This window comes from Pseudophryne corroboree, chromosome 9, assembly GCF_028390025.1.
Source record: "Pseudophryne corroboree isolate aPseCor3 chromosome 9, aPseCor3.hap2, whole genome shotgun sequence".
Lineage (NCBI taxonomy): Eukaryota > Metazoa > Chordata > Amphibia > Anura > Myobatrachidae > Pseudophryne > Pseudophryne corroboree.
Genome location: NC_086452.1, coordinates 260,595,481 through 260,616,368, shown reverse-complemented (window position 1 = coordinate 260,616,368; position 20,888 = coordinate 260,595,481). Strand labels below are relative to the sequence as shown.

Genomic DNA, 20,888 nt, shown 5'->3' with positions numbered 1-20,888 from the left:
GAGGGGGGGGGGGGGGTCACCTCGAACTCCAGCTTGTATCCCTGCGATACAATCTGTATAGCCCAAGGATCCACCTGTGAGCGAACCCACTGAATGCTGAAGTGTCGGAGACGCGCCCCCACCGCTCCTGGCTCCGCCTGTGGAGCCCCAGCGTCATGCGGTGGACTTAGTGGAAGCCGGGGAGGACTTTTGTTCCTGGGAACTGGCTGCATGGTGCAGCTTCTTTCCTCTACCCCTGCCTCTAGCAAGAAAGGACGCCCCTCTGACTTTCTTGCTTTTTTGAGAACGAAAGGACTGCATTTGGTAATACGGCGCATTCTTAGGCTGTGAGGAAACCTGTGGCAAGAAAGTTGACTTTCCAGCTGTTGCTGTGGATACGAGGTCCGAGAGACCGTCCCCAAACAACTCCTCACCCTTATAAGGCAAAACCTCCATGTGTTTTTTAGAGTCGGCATCCCCTGTCCATTGCAGAGTCCATAAGACCCGCCTGGCAGAAATGGACATTGCATTTATTCTAGAGCCCAGCAGGCAAATGTCCCTCTGGGCATCCCGCATATACAAGACAACGTTTTTAATATGGCCAAGGGTTAGCAATACGGTATCCCTGTCCAGGGTATCTAACTCCTCTGACAGAGTATCTGTCCATGCTGCTACAGCACTGCACATCCAGGCTGAAGCAATAGCCGGTCTCAGTAGAGTACCAGAGTGTGTATACACTGACTTCAGGATACCTTCCTGCTTCCTATCCGCAGGCTCTTTTAAGGCGGCCGAATCCTGAGACGGCAAGGCCACCCTCTTAGGTAAGCGCGTCAGGGCCTTGTCTACCCTAGGGGAGGATTCCCAACGTAACCTATCCATTGGCGGGAAAGGGTACGCCATTAGTATTCTTTTGGGAATCACCACTTTCATAATCAGGGGAAGACCACGCTTCTTCACATAACTCATTTAATTCATGTGACGGGGGAAAAGTCACTGGCTGCTTTTTCTCCCCAAACATATTTACCCTCTTGTCAGGGACAGGGTCAACCTCTGAAATGTCTAATACATTTTTCATTGCAATAATCATGTATCGGATGGCCTTGGTCATTTTAGGCTGTAATTGTGCCTCATCATCGTCGACACTGGAGTCGGACTCCGTGTCGGCATCCGTGTCAACCAACTGAGATAGTGGGCGTTTTTGAGACCCTGCCGGCCTCTGAGGCGCCTGGGCAGGCCCGGGTTGAGTGCCCGGCTGTCCCCCGGCAGCAACATCATCAAACCTTTTGTGTAATCAGTTTACATTGTCATTTAAGACCTTCCACATAACCATCCAATCAGGAGTCGGCACCGACGGCGGCGACACCACATCTATCTGCACTTGCTCCGCCTCCACGTAACCCTCCTCATCAAACATGTTGACACAGCCGTACCGACACACAGCACACACACAGGGAATGCTCAGACTGAGGACAGGACCCCACAAAGGTCTTTGGGGAGACAGAGAAAGAGTATGCCAGCACACACCACAGCGCTATATAACTCAGGGATAAACACCACAAGAAGTGATTTCCCAATAGCTGCTTAATAAACACCTTTTGTGCCTAAATTTATGTGCCCCCCCTCTCTTTTTACCCTTCTAGCTTCCAGGAGACTGCAGGGGAGAGCCTGGGGAGCGTCCTTCCAGCGGAGCTGTGAAGAAAAATAGCAGTGAGTCTGTTGCCAGCAGAAGCTCACTGAAAATAAAAAACCTAACAAATACTTTCTTTAACTAGCAGGCTCAGGAGAGCCCACTAGGAGCACCCAGCTCTGGCCGGGCACAGATTCTAACTGAGGTCTGGAGGAGGGGCATAGAGGGAGGAGCCAGTGCACATCAGATAGTACCTAATCTTTCTTTTAGAGTGCCCAGTCTCCTGCGGAGCCAGTCTATTCCCCATGGTCCTTACGGAGTCCCCAGCATCCACTAGGACGTCCGAGAAAAAACAAAAACAGTAGAAACAGACCGATTACGCCCACCTGCAAGTCTAAGAAAACCCAAAACACTTATCCCACTCAAAAAGTATGACAAGTTTACCTGTCCCATACCTTGTACCCCAATTTCCATCACTTTGCATTTTATGACCCAAACAATGACATACCATTATTGGCCAATTGGAAAATCTCTCAGCACCTAATTAGTTACACAGGAAGCTGTCCTAGGGGTTCTGAACTAAGGCCCTCATTCCGAGTTGATCGGTTGCAAGGCGAATTTAGCAGAGTTACACACGCTAAGCCGCCGCCTACTGGGAGTGAATCTTAGCTTCTTAAAATTGCGACCGATGTATTCGCAATATTGCGATTACTAACTACTTAGCAGTTTCAGAGTAGCTCCAGACTTACTCTGCCTGTGCGATCAGTTCAGTGCTTGTCGTTCCTGGTTGACGTCACAAACACACCCAGCGTTCGCCCAGGCACTCCCACCGTTTCTCCGGCCACTCCTGCGTTTTTTCCGGAAACGGTAGCGTTTTCAGCCACACGCCCCTGAAACGCCGTGTTTCCGCCCAGTAACACCCATTTCCTGTCAATCACATTACGATCGCCGGAGCGAAGAAAAAGCCGTGAGTAAAAATACTTTCTTCATAGTAAAGTTACTTGGCGCAGTCGCAGTGCGAACATTGCGCATGCGTACTAAGCGGATTTTCACTGCGATGCGATGAAAAATACAGAGCGAACAACTCGGAATGAGGGCCTAAATCCACATATTTTTACCTTAAAATAGGGATTGTGCACTACCTATCACCTGCTCAGATATGAAGAGAAATTTGCTATAAACCCTATGGAGACTTTTGCAGATATTTTTTTTTAGCAGCTAATTGGATTCCCCTCTTTGTGGTTTTCTTTTCCCTACTACTTCATTGATTAGCATTACATTACTTTAGCAGCTTTCCACCCTTAATATGCCAAACCACAGCATGTAATCAGTATAGATATAAGGATGTTAGTGTGTGCTTTAATATAGAATCCAGAAATAAAATTATTAATGTATTATACACTAGAAATGAACATAGAATGTCAGCAATAAAATGATATACCTTTTAGTTTTTAGTCTTTCGTATAGAATATAATGTAGGACAATGTTGTGGTCATATTTGTTATTTTAGCCAGTAATGCAACAATGTGTAGATATGCCTCTTTATCAAGGTATTATCCCTACCATGATCAGAATGCATGATCAGATTGTAATTGTTAAAAAAAAAACCCAGTTAGGATTATTAATTCACATTTTACCTCCCATTATTGTAATTGAGGCTTTATATAATAAAGGTTTCACCTCTATTTTAGAGCTATCGCCTAAGCACATTAAGGAGCGTTCGCTGCTCTTAACAGATTGGTGAAAAATGAATTCAAGGCTCCTATATCCCTATCTACATAGTCACCGTATGATCTTCTCTGTCCCTTCCAAAATGAAACAACAATTTTTTTTTCAATAATTATACTGCAAACACCACTGCACACGAGAGCTCTCCCCGGCTATGTACAGTGATAATATCACCTTCCAACTTGTTCCACACATCCAGCCACTTCCATGATATTCTGCCTTGAGTCTTAGGAGTTTATTTCCAAAGTGTTTTTATGCACAATATTTAAAAGGGCAATACTTTTACTAGACGTGTCTTGCTAGTAATAACATTGCCCTCTGAATTATGGGGCTAATTGGGAGGGGGGGTGCGAGCAACGGTCTGTTTCCAGGGAGGAGTCAGAGAGTTGCAGAGAGAATGGGGGGGGCGGAGGCAGCCAAACGGGGGCGTGATCACAGCGGCTGCGTGACATAAGACGCAGACGCCGCGATTGTGAACACATCGGCGGGGCTCCTGTGTGCGCAGCTAAACTGCGCCGGCAGGAGCCATCACTAATTTCTAATTGCGAGGCGATTGCAATTTCTGCTTCAACAAGTGTGTGTGTGTGTGTGTGTGTGTGTGTGGTGTGTGGTGGTGGTGGGGGGGGGGGGGGGGGAGGAGGTGCCAGTCAGCATGCTGGGCGGCCTTACCCAGCTTGCTAGGAAAGGATAGCAAATTCTGCTAATTAGAATTTGCTATCCTTACTGAATTAGGCCCTATACCAGATAATTAAGAGGTGCTCAATGGTACGTATATAAACCATTAATTACCACAGATTATGCATCTCATAATATATGTGCCCCAACAGTTTTATTCCCTCGCTGCCTAACCCCACCACACAGAATAAATCTATCAAGTTTCATTAAAGCAGATTACTAAATTATTTCATATATTTAATCCAAACATCAAATATCAATATTAAAAGCAGATACAGACGCTATAGATCAAGCTTAGCAGGGTTAGATAACACTAGCCGTAATATGACTAGGACATAGCCAACATAGACAGCCATGACTAATAACCACTAACAAGAAGAACACTGTTGGAGCTATATATGTAAATGTTAAAAAAATGGTGAGATGTACTAAAGTGAGGATGCTGCCATAACACTGAAAAATTTAATTTTTTGAGTTTCGGATGCATTCCCCATACAAACCAAGCTCTTGAATGCAATACATTCCGGGGCTTGGATCCGGCAGGCAATGCCATCTGTAGATGGTGTTGCCTAATAGAAGCTTATGGGCTGCTTTTACACAGTCTATTCTGAGAGGGATCCAATTGGCTCCCTCCCTGTGGCCCGTGTGTCATCTGGTGCATGCGCAGATAAGACTCCCTGGTTTTAAACACAGAAGTCCAATCATCACAAAGGACAGCTCTTTTTGAAAGAGCGGTACTTTGTGATTTAATCGCAATTCTAGATACATACCGACGTTATCAATACGGCATGTAACCTATAAGTAGTACATCTCACCCTTATGGTGAAAACAGGTTCCCCACAGTCTGTGATAAAAGGTAAAGGGCACAAAAACAGAAATAAATAAACACTCCACACAGACTCCTCTTTATGGCAAGACCTAAATTGTGAAGTATGTGCAGACCAGTGACATGCAGTGAGGTGAGACAAAGAATTTCCTAACACACTAACATATACGCCAGAGTTCCGACTATATAAAGTATAAGAAAAATACAAAAAATAGGATTTTATATACCTACCGGTAAATTCTTTTCTCATAGTCCGTAGAGGATGCTGGGGTTCCATTTAGTACCGTGGGGTATAGGCAGGTCCACTAGGAGCCACTGGTACTTCAAGAGTTTAATAGTGTGGGCTGGCCCCTCTCTCTATGCACCTCCTATCAGAGTCAGTCTAGAAACTGTGCCCGAGGAGACAGACATACTTCGAGAGAAGGAAATACACAGATAGTGGTGAGATTCACACCAGCTCACACATAACAAAAGGAGCTAACCAACTGGAAACGATTCAGCAACGACTGACCCAACAATACTTAACCAAGTAACAATGCAGGACTACGAAGCACTGGGCGGGCGCACAGCATCCTCTACGGACTACGAGAAAATGATTTACCGGTAGGTATATAAAATCCTATTTTCTCTTACGTCCTAGACGATGCTGGGGTTCCATTTAGTACCATGGGGATGTACCAAAGCTCCCAGTACGGGAGGGAGAGTGCTGAGGTTCCTGCAGAACAGACTGACCAAACTTTAGGTCCTCACAGGCTAAATTATCGAACTTGTAGAATTTAGCAAACGTTTTCGACCCTGACCAAGTGGCTGCTCGGCAAAGCTGAATAGCAGAGACAGCTCGGGCGGCCGCCCAGGAAGAACCTACTTTTACGGGTAGAGTGGGCCTGAACAGATTGTGGAATTGGCAAGCCTGCCATAGAATAAGCATGCTGGATAGTAAGCCTGATCCAGCGAGAAATAGTTTGCTTAGAAGCAGGACACCCAACATTGTTGGGATCATAAAAGGACAAATAGTGTGTCCGACTTCCTGTGACGAGCAGTTCTCTTCACATATATTTTCAAAGCCCGCACAACATCCAAGGACTTTGAGGTAATAGAGGTGTCAATAGCCACTGGCACCACAATAGGTTGGTTAATCTGAAAAGCCGACAACCTTTGGAAGAAATTGCTGACGCGTTCTGAGTTCAGCTCTATCCTCATGGAAAATCAAGCAGGGACTCGTGTGCGACAATGCCCCCAATTCTGACACACGTCGTGCAGATGCCAATGCCAACAGTGTGACCGCCTTCCAGGTAAGAAACTTTATGTCTGCCTCCTGTAAAGGGTTGAACCAATCCAATTGCAGGAACTGCAGCACCACATTAAGATCCCAAGGTGCCGTAGGAGGCACAGGTGGTTGGATGTGCAGAACTCCTTCCAAGAATGTCTGAACCTCAGGAAGAGCAGCCAATTGTTTCTAGAAGAAAATTGACAAGGCCGAAATCTGGACCTTTATGGAGCCCAAGCGTAGGCCCACATCCACACCTGCCTGTAGAAAAAGGAGAAAACGGCCTAGTTGAAACTCCACCGTTGGAAACTTCTTGGATTCACACCAAGACACATACTTTTTCCAAATACAATGGTAATGCTTAGACGTTACTCCCTTCCTAGCTTGGATCAGAGTAGGAAGGACCTTGTTCGGAATGCCCTTCTGAGCTAAGATCTGGCGTTCAACCTCCATGCCGTCAAACGTAGCCGTGGTAAGTCTTGAAAATCGAACAGCCCCTATTGTAGAAGGTCCTCGCGAAGAGGAAGAGGCCTCGGATCTTCTAGCAGTAATTCCAGAAGATCCGCGTACCAAGCTCTTCTTGGCCAGTCCGGAGCAATGAGGATCGCCGGAACTCTTGTTCTTTTTATCAACTTGAGAATTTTTGGGATGAGTGGAAGTGGAGGGAACAAATACACTGACTGAAACACCCACAGAGTTACCAAGGCGTCCACCGCCACTGCTTGCGGGTCTCGTGACCTGGAACAGTACCTCCGAACCTTCTTGTTGAGGAGAGAGGCCATGATGTCTATTTGACGTACTCCCCATCGGCTTGGTATCTCTGCGAATACCTCTGGGTGGAGGCCCCATTCTCCTGGATGGAGATAGTGTCTGCTGAGGAAGTCCGCTTCCCAGTTGTCCACTCCCAGAAAGAAGATCGCCGACAGAGCCACCGCGTGCCTTTCTGCCCAGAGGAGGATTCTTGTTACCTCTGACATTGCAGCTCTGCTCTTCGTTCCGCCCTGCCTGTTTATGTAGGACACCGCTGTGACGTTATCCTACTGAACCTGAATGGCTTGAACATGCAGAGATGTGGCGCCTGTGGAAGGCTGTTGTATATGGCCCTTAGTTCCTCAGTTTTGGAAGGAGAGATTCCTGACTTGACCACCTTCCTTAGAAGTTTTCCCCCTGGGTGACTGCTCCCCAGCCTCTGAGACTTGCATCCGTGGTTAGAAGAATCCAATTCTGAATCCCAAACCTGCGGCCCTTGAGTATTTGAGAACTTTGTAGCCACCAGAGGAGTGAAATTCTGTCTTTCGGCGATGGGCGTATCCGCTGGTGCATGTGAAGATGCCATCCTGGCCACTTGTCCAGGAGATCCAGCTCGAAGAACAGTGCATGGAATTTTCCGTATTGTTGAGCCTCGTAGGAGGCAACCATCTTTCCCAGAAAGCGAATGCACTGATGAACAGATACCCGGGCTGGCCTCAGGACATCCCAGACCATTGATTGGATCACCAAGGATTTCTCCACCGGTAGAAACACCCGCTGCACATCCGTGTCGAGTATCATCCCCAGGAAGGGCAGTCTCCTTGTCGGCTCCAAATGTGACTTTGGACGGTTCAGTATCCACCCATGATTCTGGAGTAGCTGAGTTGAGAGAGCAATACTCTGCAACAGCCTTTCCATGGAAGATGCCTTTATCAGTAGATCGGCCAGATATGGAATTATGTTCACGCCCTGCTTGCAAAGGAGGAGCATCATCTCTGCCATGACCTTGGTGAACACCCTCAGTGCTGTGGAGAGGCCAAATTGCAACGGCTGGAATTGATAAGGACGGTCCTATAGTGCAAACCGTAGGTAAGACTGATGAAGCGGCCAGATCGGAATGTGAACGTACGCATCCTTGATATCCAGGGATACTAGGAATTCCCCCTCCTCCAGATCTGAGATCACTGCTCTCAGAGACTCCATCTTGAATTTGAACTCCCTCAAGTAGGGGTTCAATGACTTTAGGTTCAATATAGGCCTTACCGAACCGTCCGGTTTCGGTACCAAACAGGTTTGAGTAATAACCCTTGTGTGTTAGGTGAGGGGGAACTGGAAAAAGGACATTTGTTTGTACAAATTTTTGAATGGCTTCCTGTAGGATAGCACTTTCTGTCAGTGAAGCTGGTAAGCCCGATTTGAAGAATCTGTGAGGCGGGAGTTCCTGAAACTCCAGTCTGTACCCCTGGGCAACAATATCTTTGACCCAGAGGTCTAGGCATGATGATGCCCAGACATGACTGAAGTCTTTTAGTCTCGCTCTCACCTGCCCAATTCCCAGGCTTGGAGGTCCACCGTCATGCTGGAGATTTTGAGGAAGCAGAACCTAGTTTCTGTTCCTGGGAACCTGTTGTTGCAGGCTTTTTGGATTTTCCCCAACCTCCTCTAAAGAAGGTGGGGGGGGCTTTGTTTTTTTTAAATATTGCAGTGTAGGCGTAGGATAGGATTTCCTAGTCGGTGCTGCCGCAGAGGGAAGAAAGGTCGACTTAACCGCAGTCGCCGTGGATATCCTCGTATCCAAAGCGTCCCCGAACAGGGCCTAACCTGTGATGGTTAGGTTCTCCACTTCTCTTGGATTCTGCATCCGCAGTCCATTGGCGTAGCCAGAGACCTCTGCGTGCAGAGACTGCCATGGATGTAGCCCTTGCATTAAACAGGGCTATGTCCTTCATGGCTTCCACCATGAAACCTGCAGAATCCTGTATGTGACGTAAAAACAAGTCAATGTCACTCCTATCCATAGTATTTAATTCCTCCAGTAATGTGCCTGACCACTTTACTATGGCTCTAGAAATACACGCACAAGCAATAGTGGTCCTTAGAGCCACTCCTGTGGCAGTGTATAGTGATTTGAGAGTAGTCTCAATCTTGACGTCAGCCAGATCCTTTAAGGTGGTTGAACCGGCTCCTTTAAGGCGGTTGAACCCTTTATTTTCCTAATCTAAGCCGTTCTGGCGACATATATTTTCAAAGATCTGACCACATCGAGAGACTTTGATTCCGCTAAGGCGTCAGTAGCCACTGGCACCACAATAGGCTGGTTCACGTGAATGATGAAACCACCTTTGGCAGAAATTGCTGACGAGTTCTCAACTCCGCTCTATCAGCATGGAAGATTAAATAGGGGCTTTTGTGAGACAAAGCCGCCAACTCAGACACCCGCCTTGCGGACGCCAAGGCAAACAACATGACTACTTTCCAAGTAAGGAATTTTAACTCAACCTTACGCAAAGGTTCAAACCAATGAGTTTGCAGGAACTGTAATTCCACATTAAGATCCCATGGTACCACAGGAGGCACAAGTGGAGGTTGGATATGCAGCACGCACTTCACGAAGGTCTGAACTTCTGGAAGGGAGGCCAATTCTTTCTGAAAAAATATTGATAAGGCCGAAATTTGTACTTTAATGGAGCCTAACTTTAGGCCCGCATCCACACCTGCTTGCAAAATTGAAATTCTTCTGTAGGAGCCTTCTTGGATTCACACCAAGACACATTTCCTCCAAATACGGTGGTAATGCTTTGCCGTTACTTCTTTTCTAGCATGAAGAAGTGTGGGAATTACTTCACTGGGAATACCCTTCCGGGCTAGGATTTGGCGTTCAACCGCCATGCCGTCAAATGCAGCCGCGGTAAGTCTTGATACACGCACGGCCCTTGTTGTAACAGGTCCTCCTGTAGAGGAAGAGGCCAGGGATCTTCTATGAGCAACTCCTGAAGATCTGGATACCAGGCCCTTTTTGGCCAATCCGGAACAATGAGTATCGCCTGAACCCTTGTTCTTCTTATAATCTATCACCTTTGGAATGAGTGAAAGTGGAGGGAACACACAGACCGACGGAAACACTCACGGTGTCACTAGGGCGTCCACTGCTATTACTTGAGGGTCCCTTGACCTGGAACAATATCTCTGAAGTTTCTGGTTGAGGCGGGACGCCATCATGTCTATTTGAGGAATTCCCCAACGACTTGTCACTTCTGCAAAGACCTCTTGATGAAGACCCCACTCTCCTAGATGGAGATCGTGTCTGCTGAGGAAGCCTGCTTCCCAGTTGTCCACTCCCGGAATGAAGACCGCTGACAGAGCGCTTGCATGTCTTTCCGCCCAGCGAAGAACTTTCGTGGCCTCGGCCATCGCCGCTCTGCTCTTCGTTCCGCCCTGGCGGTTTATGTACGCCACTGCTATTATGTTGTCTGACTGAATCAAGACAGGCAGACCGCGAAGAAGATGTTCTGCTTGCAGAATGCCGTTGTAAATGGCCCTTAATGCCAGAATGTTTATGTGCAGACAAGCTTCCTGGCTTGACCATTTTCCCTGAAAATTTCTCCCTGTGTGACTGCTCCCCAGCCTCGGAGGCTTGCATCTGTGGTCACCAGGATCCAATCCTGAATCCCGAACCTGCGTCCCTGTAGAAGGTGAGAACTGTGCAGCCACCACAGAAGGGAGATCCTGGTCCTGGAAGATAGGATTATTTTCCGGTGCATGTCCAGGTGAGGCCCGGACCACTTGTCCAACAGGTCCCACTGAAACACCCTGGCATGGAACCTGCCATACGGAATGGCCTCGTAGGCCGCCACCATCTTCCCCAGCAACCGAGTGCATTGAAGAACTGACACTTTTGCTGGTTTCAGAATCCATTTTACCATGTTCTGTATTTCCAGAGCCTTTTCCACTGGAAGAAAAACGCTGTAATTCTGTATCCAGAATCATACCCAGGAACAACAGCCGTGTAGTCGGAACCAACTGTGATTTTGGTAAGTTTAGGAGCCAACCATGTTGTTGCAGAATCATCAGTGAAAGCGCAACATTTTTCAGAAATTGCTCCTTGGATCTTGCCTTTATGAGGAGATCGTCCAAGTACGGAATAATTGTGATTCCCTGCTTGCGCAGGAGAACCATCATTTCCGCTATCACCTTGGTGAAAATCCTCGGAGCCGTGGACAGACCAAACGGCAACGTCTGAAATTGGTAATGACAATCCTGAACAGCAAACCTCAGGTATGCCTGATGTGGAGGATATATGGGAACGTGTAAGTAGGCATCCTTTATGTCGACCGACACCATAAAATCCCCTTCCTCCTGATTGGAGATCACTGCTCGGAGAGATTCCATCTTGAATTTTAATTTTTTTTTAGAAAGAAATAGAGGGACTTTAGGTTCAGAATCGGTCTGACTGAGCCATCCGGCTTCGGGACCACGAACAGACTCGAATAAAAGCCTTCCCCCTGTTGTGACGGGGGTACCATGACTAAGATACAGCTTTAGTATTGCAGCGCATACTACCTCCCTTTCTAGAAGAGAAGCTGGCAAGGCCGATTTGAAAAATCGGTGAGGGGGCACGTTTTGAAACTCTAATTTGTACCCTTGAGCTACTATCTCTAATATCCAAAGATCCAGGTCCGAGTGCACCCAGACCTGACTGAAAAGTTTGAGACGTGCCCCCACCGCTGCGGACTTCCTCAGAGGAGCCCCAGCGTCATGCGGTGCATTTGGTAGAAGCCGGAGAGGACTTCTGCTACTGGGAACTTGCCACAGCCTGTGACCTTTTTCCCCTTCCTCTCGCAGCAAGGAAGAAGGACCCTCGTCCTCTCTTGTATTTATTTGGCCGAAAGGACTGCATCTGATAGTGGGGTGTTTTCTTCTGTTGTGCAGGAACATAAGGTAAAAATGACGTAGATACCAGGTCAGTGAGGCCGTCACCAAACAAGAGACTACCGTTAAACGGTAACGACTCCATCGCCTTCTTAGAGTCAGCATCAGCATTTCATTGATGAATCCACAATGCTCTCCTAGCTGAGACTGACATGGCATTGGCCCTTGATCCCAAAAGGCCAATATCCCTTACAGCTTCTTTTAAATATGCTGCAGCGTCCCCGATATGACCCAGAGTCAACAGCACGCTATCCCTGTCTAGGGTATCTATCTCAGATGACAAGTTATCTGCCCACTTTTCAATAGCGCTACTCACCCATGCCGAAGCAACGGCAGGCCTGAGTAGTGAACCCGTAGTTACATAAATGGATTTTAGTGTATTTTCCTGCTTACGATCCGCAGAATCCTTTAGGGCTGCCGTGTCAGTAGACGGAAGCGCCACCTTTTTGGATAGACGCGATAAAGCTTGGTCTACCGTGGGGGTTGACTCCCACTTTTCCCTGTCCTCAAAAGGAAACGTATATGCCACTGGAATTCTTTTGGGAACTTGTACCTTCTTGTCAGGATTTTCCCAAGCCTTTTCAAAAAGAGCGTTCAGTTCATGAGAGGGAGGAAACGTCACCTCAGGTTTCTTTCCTTTATACATACAGACCCTAGTATCAGGAACAGCAGGGTCCTCTGTTATATGCAACACTTCTTTTATTGCCACAATCATGTACTGAATGCTCTTAGCCAGTTTAGGATTCAATCTGGCATCACTATAGTCAACACTGGAATCAGAGTCCGTGTCGGTATCTGCTATTTGGGTAAATGCACGTTTCTGTGACCCCGAAGGGGTCTGAGCCTGTGACAATGCATCCTCCATGGATTTCCTCCATGTATTGTTCTTAGACTCAGATTTCTCAAATCTCTTAGTCAACCGAGCCACATTTGCATTCAGAACACTCAACATATTTACCCAATCATCCGTCGGCTGTGCCGACACAGTTACTCTCACAGTCTTTTCTGTCCCCGCTCCAGCCTCCTCCTGGGATGAGCACTCAGCCTCAGACATGTCGACACCCACATACCGACACCCACAACCACACTGGGGCTATAGCAGACAGACCCACAACAGAGCCTGTTAGAGAAACACAGAGGGAGTTCTGCCAGCTCACAACCCAGTGTCTATCCTGGTTCTGAAGCGAGTAAAAACACTGCCCAGACCTGTTAGCGCTTATACTTTTAAATAATTAGCACCAAATCTCTAGGACGTATGAGAAAATATATTACAAATATCTTCTTTGCATTGTTCTAATATAGCCAAAACTCTGGAGTAAGAAGTCTATGGCAGGTGTATCTTTTCTGCACATCTCTGATCATAACTCAAATTTCCTGCAATATATTTCCTGCACTTGTGTATAATTCCCACATGAACACTTGGGCTCATATATTGTGTAAATCTGGCTCTGGTACTAGCTGGTGCCTCCCCAGCCATTCACCTCACTGAATGTCCCTGGCGCAGACGATAATAATCGCTCAACTGCATGAATAGCCTACAACTGCGCACAACTATGCTTCAGCCCAATATCAACACCTAGAACGTATCTACAGCGTGCAGGTATAAGCAAAGCACTTTCTACCCTGACTCGCAGTAGCACAGATATTCAATGGAACTAAAGACATATAAAGAGGATCACTCACCCCTTCTTGATAGCCGTGTATCTGCATCAGTGTCAACAAACAATTTCATCTGGAACATCTCCCTGATGTCTTGCACGTAAAAAGCCAGTATACCTTCAAAAAGCACCACATCAGCAGGATATACTGTTACAGACTCCTCTTTCCTTAGGGCAAGAAAAGATCAGTAGAAATTATTTTATTTTTTTAATCAAAAGACTAATGGCAGTATGTAATGCCATCTGAGGTGCCCGTAGGTACGTGTTACTGCAGAACTTGGACATTTTTTTTATTTATTTTTTAAAGCGGCAATCATTTATAAGACAAAACTATGCCTTGTAATGGTTGCTGCTTAAAAAACACAAAAAAAAACCCCCACACACGTCAGAACTCACCCGGTAACCCGCACCTCCGGCCAACTCGGACGGTATTACCGGCCCAAATTGTCGTTTTCAAGGTAATGTCTACTTGTACACCAGGCCATTGAATAATTTCAGTAAGTAAAACCATTACTTTCAAAATGTACATTTACTTATACTAAAATAAAAAGCACAGCGAATGGTGTGTACACAATGGGAGAAGTAATGTTCCCGCTAAGCTGTTTCAGCGTGGTGCCGTAGCATGCCAGATTTAGAAACACTAAAATGAGCCCCTTCCTTATGACAGCATCATGCAGAAAGCCTACCAGGGGTCTTGCCCACCCGCGGGCCGCAGTGTCCCACGCAAGGGCCTCCCCCTTGCGTGGGAGGGGGGGTTGGACATGACCCATTTTTGAGTGGCCTCATCCCCATTTTTGGGGGGCGGAGGAGGGAGCCTGATGGCAAAGCACTCTGCCCCACTGATACCCAGTCGTAAACTCTAGAAGTAAAACAGCCATGTTCAAAGCTGAGAAAAAAATAAAAATAAAATAAAAAAAAACACGGTCAAAATCTGAATTGTTCCAGGAAGGTTGTGGACATTTTGCAATAAATGACACAATTTTGCAGTTAATATACATGTACAAGTCCATCTGAGAACATAACAAAATCTGCCTCTAAAGTCAATCTTCCAATTACCTGGAGTGGGTTACAAAGTCATACACAGGAATTTGGACAGTCTTCCCTTCCATGATCTCTCGGAGGGTCTTCAAGATAAGTTCATTGTCAAAGGCATCTGAATCAGAAGGAATGAGCAACATTATGCAGGGACCGGAATACCTATTTTTACATATATTTTATGTTTGTTACCGAGAAATTTAGAGATTAAAATTAGAATTAAATAAAGTAAATTGGGTTTGGTATCTGGACTATAGATCTACACTAAAAAGGTCTGCAGTGAATAGGTTTACCACTAATGGTAGACTTGCATTAAGTTGACAGCGTCAAAAGGTCGACATGATAATGTTCGGACCAAGTTTTTTTAATAAAAAAAAAATAAAAAATAAAAAAAACTTTCATACTTTACCATCCACGTGGCCTATGATTGGGAATAGTAACCTGTGCCGAGCGCAGCGGTAGCAGAGAGCGAGTACACTAAAGGGGCTTGTTTGTGGCAGAAAAGTGACAAACCCCCACCAAAAAAATTGTGTCTACTTTTGTGTGTTGACCATTTACATGTCGACCTTTTGACCCTGTCGATCTAATGCATGTCTACCATTAGGGGCAGACCTATTTACTGTAGACCTTTTTAGTGTAGCTCTAATATTCCACACCCATTGAGTTTATATGTTATTCTTAGGTTCAATTGTGTGATGAGGGACAAGATTTGCTTCCGTTTGTCCACGAATTATTCACAGCCACCAGTGCTGGTTTTGCCTATTACATAGACCATAAATAATTTGAATTGGTCCTGGACCACCAACCCCTGCAAGTGTCCCAAGACTCCCCAGGGTGCCATGGTAGACCGTTTGAGAACCAATGGACTAACATATATACAGATCCAATAGCATTTCCAACATAATTTTATTTGAAATAACTTCAAATTCAAATAAGCTGATAATTTTACATAATTGGAGAAAGTCCCTAGATATATTATAGACAATTTATATACAGAAATGTGCAGTTTTGGTTTAAAGCTCCTTTTAAAACAGGCACACAATACTTGCTTAATATGAATTCGTCATTTGCACAGTTATTACTGAAACAATAATATTAAAATAATAACTTTAGTCATAGCACATAAAATACCCATGAAACCAAGAATGCCTTTGCTCCTGCCTTCCTGTCCTACCTTTCCCCATAATATAAAACTTTATTCAAAAGATATGGCTCAGTGAACAAGAGAACAGTGAATCAGCGAGACTCATTTAATTTTATACCACTTTCCTACACAGCCAGCAGCTGCGAGACCACAGATCAGGTAATGCATCAGAAAACAAAGGGGGAGATGTACTAGGCAGTGAAGAGAGTGGAGTAGTGACCCAGTGGCAAAGTTGCCCATGGCAACCTATCAGCATTGAAGTAACATTTATAATTTGCATACTATACAATTATACAGAGCAGCTGATTGGTAGGGGCAACTTCTGCACTAGCTCACTTCTCCACTCCTTTCACTGCTTAGTACATCTCCCCCAAGACGTAACAGAACAGTGCTTTACATGTGGTGGCTATCAGTGTAATACACACATGCAGTCTATGAAATTAAAAGGTCTGTGTAGCTATAAAAAAAAATTTAGGCCCTTCATTCACGCCCCCACCCCTCCCTTCCTCATTGGCCAAATAATGTTTCAATTAAAGCGGAGACTGGGTATTACAATGGCAATGGTAATTAACTAGGAGAGGAGGTAATATAGGACAGATTGAGAAACAATGACTAAATGGGAGATGGGGCCCGTTTGGGATGTGGGGAGTAAGTGTGATGTAGAGTGGTGACAATTAGTAAGAGATGATGACTGGGTGGGTATGCAGTTGTGAGGACTGACGTTGGCTTTTTGGGGAATGGGATATGTGGATGGAGAATAAGTGTGAGTAGGATGGTTTTAGCAAGATGTTTGAGGGAGCTGAATGTGGATACTGAATAAGAGGGATATTGGAACCCAGTAGCATGGTTGTGGTGACTTAGTACAGACAATAATTCGACTCTGTCACACTCACTGAGCGGGAAGGGTGTGCCACATAACTGCTCAGACCTTCAGTTGCATAGACTGCATGTGTGTATTCCAGCGAGTACACAAATCTGAATCGAGCACACAAATCTGAATTAGCAGCTCCACCATTGTGTGAGTGACAGCAATCGCACTCCATGAGAGTGCAGAACTAAGTTATCACAGGGTGAGATGGCATACCATACCTGTATTGCTCAAGGAATACTTTCCTTAAGGCATCAGCCTTAATGATCGGAATTGCATTAATTTTTTTGAGATTGATTGGTAGAGATTTTGTGGTCTTGTGAAATGCCAGACCATGAGTAAGAAGCCTTAATGAGACATTATGGAATTTCATATATTTATTTAAAGTTTATATTTAGAAACCATGAGATTTATGGTAAGAACTTACAGTTGTTAAATCTTTCTGCGAGGTACACTGGGCTCCAAAGGGAATGTCATTGGGGTGTAGAGTAGGATCTTGATCCGAGGCACCAACAGGCTCAAAGCTTTGACCTTCTTCCCAGAATGCATAGCGCCGCCTCCCCTATAACCCCGCCTCTGTGCACAGGAGCTCAGTTTTGTTAACCAGTCCAATGCAGTAGCAGGCAAAAAAGAGACGTCAACTGTTAGTAGCCACATACACCACATTCTCACAACAGGAGAAAGTGTCAGCGGCTAACGCCAAACCAACTCAAAGAAGCTAAGTGCGTCAGAGTGGGCACCCTGTGGAGCCCAGTGTACCTCGCAGAAAGAGATTTAGCAACGGTAAGTTCTTACCATATATCTTGTTTTCTGCTGCGGGGTACACTGGGCTCCACAGGGAATGACATTGGGGATGTCCTAAAGCAGTTCCTTATGGGAGGGGACGCACTGTAGCGGGCACAAGAACCCGGCGTCCAAAGAAAGCATCCTGGGAGGCGGAAGTATCGAAGGCATAGAACCTTATGAACGTGTTCACTGAGGACCACGTAGCCGGCTTCCACAATTGTTCAAGGGTCGCACCACGGCGGGCCGCCCAAGAAGGACCAACCGACCGAGTAGAATGGGCCTTTATGGTAGCAGGAGCTGGAAGGCCAGCCTGTACGTAAGCATGTGCAGTCACCATTCTAATCCATCTGACCAGGGTCTGCTTGTGAGCAGGCCAGCCATGTTTGTGAAAACCAAACAGAACAAAGAGAATCTGACTTCCTGATGGAGGCAGTTTTCTTCATGTAGATACGGAGATCCCGTACCACATCCAAAGACCTCTCTTTGGAGGACAAGTCAGGAGAGGTAAAGGCCAGGACCACGATCTCCTAATTAAGGTGTAAAGAAGACGCCACCTTCGGAAAATACCCAGGACATGTTCTAAGAACCGCCCGATCACGGTGAAAAATCAGATAGGGTGACCTACAAGACAAGGCACCCAAATCCAACACCAGTCTAGCAGAGGCAATAGCCAGCAGAAACAATACCTTAAGAGAAAGCCACTTAAGGTCTGCAGATTCAAGAGGCTCAAATGGAGACCCTTGCAACGCTTCCAGAACCACCAACAGGTCCCAAGGAGCCACAGGCGGGACATAAAGGAGGTTGAATCCACAACACCCCCCGAGTGAACATATGCACAATAGGTAAGGTCGCAATTTTTCTCTGGAACCAAACAGACAAGGCAGAAATATGAACCTTGATGGAGGCCAGACGAAGGCCCAAGTCCAGGCCCTGTTGTAGAAGGACCAAAAGTTTGGCCGTACTAAACTTGTAGGCATCATAATTGTTAGATGCGCACCAAGCAAAGTAAGAAATCCAGACCCTATGGTAAATCCGAGCAGAAGCCGGTTTCCGTGCCTTCAACATGGTTTGAATGACCGCCTTAGAAAATCCTTTGGCCCTCAAGACGGAAGCTTCAAAAGCCACGCCGTCAAAGCCAATCGGGCTAACTCCTGATATACACAGGGGCCCTGAACGATGGAGATCTGGGCGCTGTGGAAGTAGAAGGGGATGCTCTATCGAGAGACCCTGAAGGTCTGAGAACCAATGCAGTCTGGGCCACGCGGGAGCGATCAGAAGTAGGAGTCCTCCTTCTTGATTGAGCTTCCTTATTACTCTGGGCAGGAGTGACACCGGAGGGAACATGTATGGCAGCTGAAAGTTCCATGGAATTGCCAGTGCGATCCACGAACGCTGCTTGAGGATCCCTTGTCCTTGCTCCGAAGACCGGAACCTTGTGATTGTGTCGAGACGCCATCAGGTCCACATCTGGAAGGACCCACCTGTCCACGAGGAGTTGAAACACTTCTGGATGGAGGCTCCACTCTCCGGCTTGTAGGTCCTGACGACTGAGAAAGTCTGCTTCCCAGTTTAGAACCCCCGGAATGAATACTGCCGATATGGCTGGCAGATGGCGTTCCGCCCACTGAAGAACCCGTTATACTTCCCTCATTGCCATGCAGCTTCGAGTGCCGCCTTGATGATTGATGTATGCCACCGTGGTGGCGTTGTCAGACTGTACTTGAACAGGTCTGTTCTGTATTAAATGCTGGGCCAAGTTCAATGAGTTGAACACCGCCCGCAATGCCAGAATGTTTATCGGGAGGAGACTCCTCCTTGGTCCACCAACCCTTAAGGGAGTGTTGCTCCAACACTGCGCCCCAACCTCTCAGACTGGCATCAGTCGTCAGAAGGACCCAGTTGTAGATCCAGAAGGGACAACCCCTGCTCAATCGCTGGTCCTGAAGCAACCAGCTCAGTGACAGACGGACCTCCGGAGAAAAAGCGATCATTCGAGACCTGATCCGGTGAGGCAGGCCGTCCCACTTGGCAAGAATCAGCTTCTGCAGAGGGCGGGAATGGAATTGAGCGTACTCCACCATGTCGAAAGCAGACACCATGAGACCTAGCACTTGCACTGCCGAATGTATCGACACTTGCGGAAGTAATAGGAAGCATCTATTCCTGTCCTGAAGCTTCAGGACTTTCTCCTGAGACAAGAACAACCGCTCTAAGCAGGGACCAGGGAAGATTTCCTCCAGTTGATGAGCCACCCGTGGGCTTGCAGAAACTGGATGATCAGATCCAGATGGCGTAGGAGAATGTCTGGGGAATTTGCCAGGATCAACAAGTAGTCCAGGTACGGTGGGATCCTGACCCCTTGACGGCAGAGTACAGCCGTCATTACCGCCATGACCTTGGTGAAGACTCGTGGAGCAATGGTCAAACCAAAAGGTAATGCCTGAAATTGGCAATGGAGGTTGCCAACCACAAACCTCAGGTCTTGCTGATGTGACGTTGCAATAGGAATATGCAGGTAAGCATCCTGTATGTCCAGGGAGACCATAGAATTCCCAGGTTCCAATGCCAGAACAGAGAGAATAGTTTCCATACGAAACTTGGAGACCCTCACAAATTTGTTCAAGGACTTGAGGTTGAGAATGGGCCGGGAGGACCCATTCGGTTTAGGGACTAGGAACAGCAGTGAATAGTACCCCTTGCCTCTCTGAGCAGAGGCACCTGTACTATCATTCCTGTGTCCAGGAGTGACTGTACCACCGAATGAAGAGTTTTTGCCTTCACTTGACCCGAAGGGACGTCTGTCAGGCAAAACCGATAAGGGTGGCAATTTTTGAAGGATGCGGCGTAACCTCGAGTGACGACTTCCCGTACCCAGGCATCGGAAGTGGTGTTCAACCATTCCTGGGTATACCCTAGAAGTCGACCCCCAACCCTGGGATCCCCCAGAGGGAGGCCCGCCCTGTCATGTGGCAGGCTTATCAGTCTTGGAAGCAGGCTGACAGGCAGCCCAGGCCCATTTGGGTTTGGAAGTGCAAGCCTGTTTAAGGTTCGCCTGACCCTTTGCTTTCCCTGAAGGATGAAAGGAGTGAAAGGAAGTACTCTTAGCCTTCGCCACTGGAGGAGCAGTACTAGGAAGACAAGCTGTTTTAACAGAAGCTATATCAGCCACTATCTTGTAGAGGTCTTCTCCGAAAAGGATGTCTCCCTTAAAAGGGAGTACCTCCAGGGTTTTCTTAGAGTCCAGATCCACGGACTAGGACCGCAACCAGAGAATCCGGCGAGCCAGTATGGATGTATTCGAAGCCTTGGCAGCCAGAATACTGGCATCAGAAGCTGCCTCTTTAATGTAATGAGAAGCTGTGACAATATACGATAAGCATTGTCTAGCATAATCAGAAGCGTTGGAAGACCTCTCAGCTTCCAACTCGTGAGCCCACGCTTCAATAGCCTCTGCAGCCCATGTTGCTGCAATGGTGGGCCGATGCGCAGCACCTGCTAGGGTGTAAATCGCCTTTAAACAACCCATCCACACGCTTATCTGTCGGTTTTTTCAGAGACGTGACGGTAGTTACTGCCGAGGATACCACCAGCTGCGCCACCTGCTAATCCACTGGCA

At 46.8% G+C, this 20,888-nt stretch overlaps 1 protein-coding gene across 3 annotated transcripts in view; it reads right to left on the bottom strand.

Annotated features, from left to right (window-relative positions):
* UCK2 (uridine-cytidine kinase 2) overlaps positions 1-20,888 on the bottom strand; it is a 176,711-nt gene that overhangs the window by 31,214 nt on the left and 124,609 nt on the right. For all 3 annotated transcript variants that reach the window (XM_063940254.1, XM_063940252.1, XM_063940253.1), the window contains exons 3-4: positions 14,496-14,592; positions 13,465-13,607 (exon numbers count right to left, since the gene is read on the bottom strand). In XM_063940254.1, the coding sequence (XP_063796324.1) occupies positions 13,465-13,607; positions 14,496-14,592 (240 nt within the window). The remainder of the gene's footprint in view (positions 1-13,464; positions 13,608-14,495; positions 14,593-20,888) is intronic.